Source organism: Diabrotica undecimpunctata, chromosome 4 (genome assembly GCF_040954645.1).
Source record: "Diabrotica undecimpunctata isolate CICGRU chromosome 4, icDiaUnde3, whole genome shotgun sequence".
Taxonomy (NCBI): domain Eukaryota; kingdom Metazoa; phylum Arthropoda; class Insecta; order Coleoptera; family Chrysomelidae; genus Diabrotica; species Diabrotica undecimpunctata.
The window spans coordinates 30,741,825-30,747,871 of record NC_092806.1 but is presented as its reverse complement, the minus strand read 5'-3'; the positions used below and the strand labels follow the sequence as shown (position 1 = coordinate 30,747,871).

Genomic DNA, 6,047 nt, shown 5'->3' with positions numbered 1-6,047 from the left:
ATTTTGAAGGATCTACCGATTTAAGGTCAATATGGGCGGAGATTAACATTCTAAGAAATAAGTCAATGCAGACAAGGGATTTATTTACGTAACGATGCGGCGGAAATATTTTTATTTGTTTTGAAATAGAATTATTTGGTTGGAGATTATTGTTCTCCAACAATTACATTTAACTTATCATCGCTTCCGCCAACTCAAGATGCAGCTCGTTTCCACAGGTTAAAAGTTTATCACCAGGAAACACTGCGAACCTGAAGATTGGGGCTAGAAAAATTTGGATACCAATCAAAACTCCAGCAACTCCCGACCTTCTGAAATTAATTTTCTGCAGATGCAATGTGAAAGTATGTGTGGTTTTCGACAAGTAGACCTCAAATGCTCTTCAGTGTGGCTCAATTGTTCTGGTGAAAACTGCAGTGACATCATGGAAATATCTCATGGTAATATGTTATGTGTAATATAAATTTATTGTATTATTAAGAATTCGAAGATAAATTACCCACTTCGTCTAAATGTCCCTATCTTCTAGAAATATTGGTGACTACATTGACACATCGACCCATCTTATGCTATTCACAGCAGCTCGAAATAGATCAGTTGACGTTAGACCAGTCCATTTTCTAAGATTGGCCAGCCAGGATATACGTCTACGTCCAGGGCCTCTCTTACCCTCAATCTTGCCCTGTAGAATCTTTATGGAATCTTTATCTGTACATCTTTATGGAATACAGGGACCGGCATTAAAATGGATAAAATCATTTCTCACAGATAGGTCACAAAAGGTATGCCTGGAGAAAAGGGGATGTAAGGTTTACTCTGATCCTATCAATTTAAAATTAGGCATACCACAGGGGAGTGTCCTGGGGCCTTTTCTCTTTTTGGTCTACATAAACGACCTTCCAAATGCGGTGGTTAGTAGTTCCTTCAACCTAAATTTCGCTGATGACTCAAATGTGCTTTTCTGGGAAAAAACTTTAGAAACACTCCTCACAGTGGTAGAGCAAATTCTAAGCAAGGCTGAACAGTGGTTCAGTGGAAATCGGTTGTTGCTTAATACTGATAAGACAGTTTTTGTGTACTTTAGAACCAGCCAGTCACGAGAGCAGTTTCCAGATACAATTAATTTTCTATCACAAAACACGGAACCTGCTAGATCAGTTAAATTTCTTGGTATTCATATTGACCAGAATCTGAATTGGGGGGAACAAATACAAAATACGACAAAAAAACTGAATAGAGCCTGCTACTCATTAAGAGTGTTAAAGAGCTATCTAGACCGGGGGATTTTACTATCAGTATATTATGCAAACTTTTATTCTATTATGCGATATGGGGTAATCTTCCGGGGTGCTGCAGTAGATAGCTCTACTGTCTTCATAGTCCAAACAAAGGCAGTCCGTCACCTACTTCCTAATCATGAATATAATACAAGAAGCCTTAATTTGAATTTGCCACTTCACAGATTGTGTATAACAAGAGAAGTCCTTTGTATGCGTGTGTTAAATTTTATAATAGTCTACCATCTGACATTCAACAGGAAACACACTATAGAGATTTTAAAAGAAAGGTTTTTCAACACTTAGTTGACATTGAGCCCTACACTGTGGCGGAGTACCTGGCCTATCCTTCTCCTTGATCAGCATATTTAATTTGTAATGGTAATATATTTTTTAAATGTGTGATGTCAATATATATATATATATATATATATATATATATATATATATATATATATATATATATATATATATATATATATATATATATATATATATAATATACATAATGAAACATGTATACACATCGCAGTTGACATCCCTGGCTCTCTGTATTAGAACTAGCAAACTAAAAAGTGCTTCCTTCGTTCCGAGTCCTGCTCTGTATCCAAATTGAACTTCACTCAGGTGTTCTTCTAATTTGGTGTATATGCTCGAGTGAATGATAGTAAGGAGTATTTTAAGTACATGGCTCATCAAACTAATTAATCCATGTTCTTCATATTTTCTAGGTTGGCTTTTTTAGGAAGTGGAATGAATATTGATAGTAGCCAGTCTTTTGGTAAGTAACCAGTCTCGTAGATGTTGTTGAATAGCTTCGTAAGAGCTGTGATTTGGTGTTCCTCTAATAGCTTAAAAATTTCACCATGCACCTCATCAGGTTCTGGTGATTTCCCATCTTTAATCCGCTTAATGTCCATAGTTACTTCTTCGTTTGTTATTTCTGGGCTGTAGGGATTGTTTATTTCAGTCGGACTTCGTGCTGCATCTTCGAATAATTCTTGCATATATTCTTTCCATCTTCATAATTTATGTGTGTAGAACAGTGTGATAGAAATACAACAACTTTAATCTGCACAAAATAGATAAAGGAATCAACAAATGCGAGCACATGATGACGGTAAACTTATTACAGACACAAGGATAAACTTAGATTATAGAAAAAATACATAACGGTACTATTCGATAATTATAGAGATATAAGTAGACCTACAGAAAGAAACGGGACTGAAAATAGTAATGGGAGAATTAGAACAAGCAATTAGGAATGCAAAGAACGGGAAAGCAGTAGGCTCAGCACAGATGAGATACCCGCTGAGTTAATTAAGTGCAATGACCATGAAACTCTGCATATACCTACCTTTAAACCTTTTCAACAGGAGTAATCCTCCAATACTGGTTGATATCCACTTTCGTAATACATATTACCAAAAACAGTAAATACTTGTTATAAATATAAATATTTTAATTGATAAGTCACACGCTTAAGATATTCCTGAAAAAATAATAATGATAATAATCACTGAAGCATATACAAAACAAATGGTAGTTATATAGTACACAAACAAAGAAACCATTGCAGAATGCAAACATTTATTGATCAATACACACAAATGTAAATATGGCCATATCGAGTAAGCATCCGATAGTTTATTAAGCTTATATCGTTTGTTAAATTAACAAAATTAACTGGTAGAAGTAAAAAATCTTTTGGTTAGCCGTGCCTTCATCTGTGCCTTGATTATTTCTCAGTTCAGTTTACAACCACTACAATACAACTGTAGGCAAACCAAATTACAAAACCTCAATCATACACACCCACCTTCACTATTTTTACTAAAAGAGAAGAGTTGTCTAACCCTAAATAATTTAAAATATAACCTACCAAATATTTGCTTTTATTTTATAGTAAACACATGAAAATAAATACAGAATGAAAACGTTTGAAATTGTTGCTGGTACATACGAAGAGTTTTTAGTAGGGTATGAGTTTTTTGAAAAAGTAAGTATTTAAAGAATAACTGGTCAGAAACTACATGTGGGTTTAATTCGACCACTGTGCATGCTACTTTAAAGATATTTTATCTGGAAAGATTACTTACGTATATGCAACCTGCATGTTTATGATATAATCTTATATACCTAGTACAATTAATTTAGTTTCCTCGAACTTTACTATTAGTTTTTAGTTGTTTATCTACTGAAATGTTATTTTAATATTCTTGTACATTCGTTCGACTCTTGTACAGGATATTTAAAATCAGTTATTTTTCATTTTATTAACAACATGAAAGACCAATGTTTATAATATACTTCTATTTCAGGAAGCACAGCTAGTTCAAAGCTTTGCTTCTCATGATCACAGTGCTAGTATACGTTCCTTAGCCAGGTGTGACCACTATGTAGCTTCAGGAGGTGCAGATGATCGTATAATTATATATGATTTTAGATTGCGAAAAGAACACTGTATGTTATCACATCATAGTTCTACAGTCACATGTTTAGATTTTACTCCTAACCATTCGCACATACTTTCGGGAAGTCAAGATGGGTTGTTAGCCATCACAAGAGTAGGCAATTGGCAGGTAACTAAAACATGTTATGTTATGATTTTTTCAGGACCAAAATAAAAAAATATTTCCTGTAGTATTACAGTTAGAAAGTATAATTACTTAGCTGTAAGTATAATCTATGGTTTTCACACCTTTAATGGCATCTTTAATATTCATATGAAATATATCAGTTTCCTAGAAATCCTAAATGACTAAATATTTTATTTTATAAATGAGTTAGAAATAAGTTGTCATTGTGGAAATAATTACAGAAATATTTTTATAAAATATATTATCTTAGGTTCACAAATTTCTAAAATATTAATTTTCCATTCTCTCATATTGTTTGTAAATATATACTCAATTAACATAGATGGAGGTTGAAATTAAGCATATTTGTCCAAACTATGTTAAAATTATCTTGATAATCGTGTATATGTTTTTCTTGCTTATAGTTAGCATCTAATAGTATATACTTGTGCATAGACCATCTCTATACACTGTCTTTCAAACCACATATCACATTACTTATTTTAGATATTACTATCAATGGTGGAAATATCTATTAGAATGATCACCAACTCACGTAACTATTTCTGCAAGAATCTGAATGCCACCTCTCATATCCACTTTCAAACAGATCCACCCTGGTCTTATTATATCAGGGCTTATTCCAACAAATATTTTAATTCTGGTTTTATTTTTAGGTTGAAAAACTATGGGCAAAAGCTCATAAAGGCTCAGCAATAATAGATATTGCAGTACACCCAACTGGAAAGTTGGCTTTGACTTTAGGAGATGATTGTACATTAAGAACATGGAATTTGGTAAAAGGGAGGCAAGCTTTTGCGGTCAACTTAAAAAGCAAAAGTAAAGATCCAAAAAGTATATTTAAAATATGTTGGGCTGCTGATGGAGTTAGGTTTATACTGTATGGTGGAAAATACACAGAAATATGGGGTACTGAATCTGGAGGTATACTCCAAGTGATAGAACATGATGTCAAAGTTAGCAGTTGTATTTGGTATTCAGACAAGAAGATATTAGTTGGTTATGAAGATGGAAATATAAGTTTAGTTAAATTATCTTCATTGAAAAAAACTATAAATCAAGTTCATAAAGACAGAGTTAAAGTTTTAGCTAAATTTGAAGACTGGATCATATCAGGTTCAAGCAGTGGTGAAATAAAAGTCTGCAATAAAGCTCTGGAAGAAGTTAGTAAAATAACTGTTGGGTGTAGAATTACATCTATGGTTATAATACCTCCTATTCAAATTAAAAAAGAAGAGGAAGTGGTTGAAACAGTGGAAATTGAAGATGTGGAAGAACCAGTTAAAAAACCGAAGAAGAAAAAGAGGAGTTCACAAATTGTTGATGAAATCGGTACACAACTAGTAGAAGAAAATACTTCACCAGCCAAAAAGAAAAAGAAAATAAAATTTAGTAAAAACACATAGTTTAATATTATTTTTGTTAATGTTCTTAAGTAAAAATAAAAGTAATTCTTATTTTTTGTCTAACCCTTAATTATCTTTATCATATCAGAGTAAAGCACATATCAATGTTTATTTTACAGATGTAATACATTATTGAATGTTTATTTTAACTCTTTTCCAAAATATTATTAGGTACAGCATTTTCTACTTCTGCCACCGCCTCTATGTGACCAATTTCTATGTTGTCTGTCAAGTTAATTTTCTCATATAAGTTTCTTGCAAATTATTGCATATTTGATATCTCAACTCCAACTTCTCCAATATATTTCCTTCAGACATCCTCTTTACACTGCTTTTTTACGTTGTATCATTTACATTGTGTATATACTATTTTATTGGGAATAAGCCACAATTAAGGGTTAAAATAAGTTTATTGACGTTGCAATTTCCACTTCGGAAATCATTCTCAAAATGCAAACGTTAATAAATTGAAACAAATTTTGTTTTTCCTCACTTGGTGAAAAATTCTTCTAATAATTTAAGTTTATCTGACCCATTTATATTGACAATATTCAGACATGTATTGTACATTTTAAAGTAGACGACTTTAAAATGATATTGCTGAGTTGCGTTTCTGGGACGACTTTGTTGTAAGATAGTCCATTTGATTACATGAAATCAACTTTAACTCAAGAATATCCGTCAGAAAAAAATCATAGGTGATATTCCATTCCATGGTCTTTAACAAATAAAAATTTCATTAATTTTCGCACAGATTTTGA

At 32.3% G+C, this 6,047-nt stretch overlaps 1 protein-coding gene across 1 annotated transcript; it reads left to right on the top strand.

Moving 5' to 3' along the window:
* Positions 1 to 3,120: 3,120 nt before the first annotated feature.
* On the top strand, positions 3,121 to 5,356 carry LOC140438193 (p21-activated protein kinase-interacting protein 1-like). The gene is made up of 3 exons (XM_072527903.1): positions 3,121 to 3,279; positions 3,602 to 3,862; positions 4,537 to 5,356. Exons 1-3 carry the CDS (start codon positions 3,211 to 3,213, stop codon positions 5,284 to 5,286), a joined length of 1,080 nt encoding a protein of 359 aa, XP_072384004.1. The 5' UTR covers positions 3,121 to 3,210; the 3' UTR covers positions 5,287 to 5,356.
* The last annotated feature ends 691 nt before the right edge of the window (positions 5,357 to 6,047 follow it).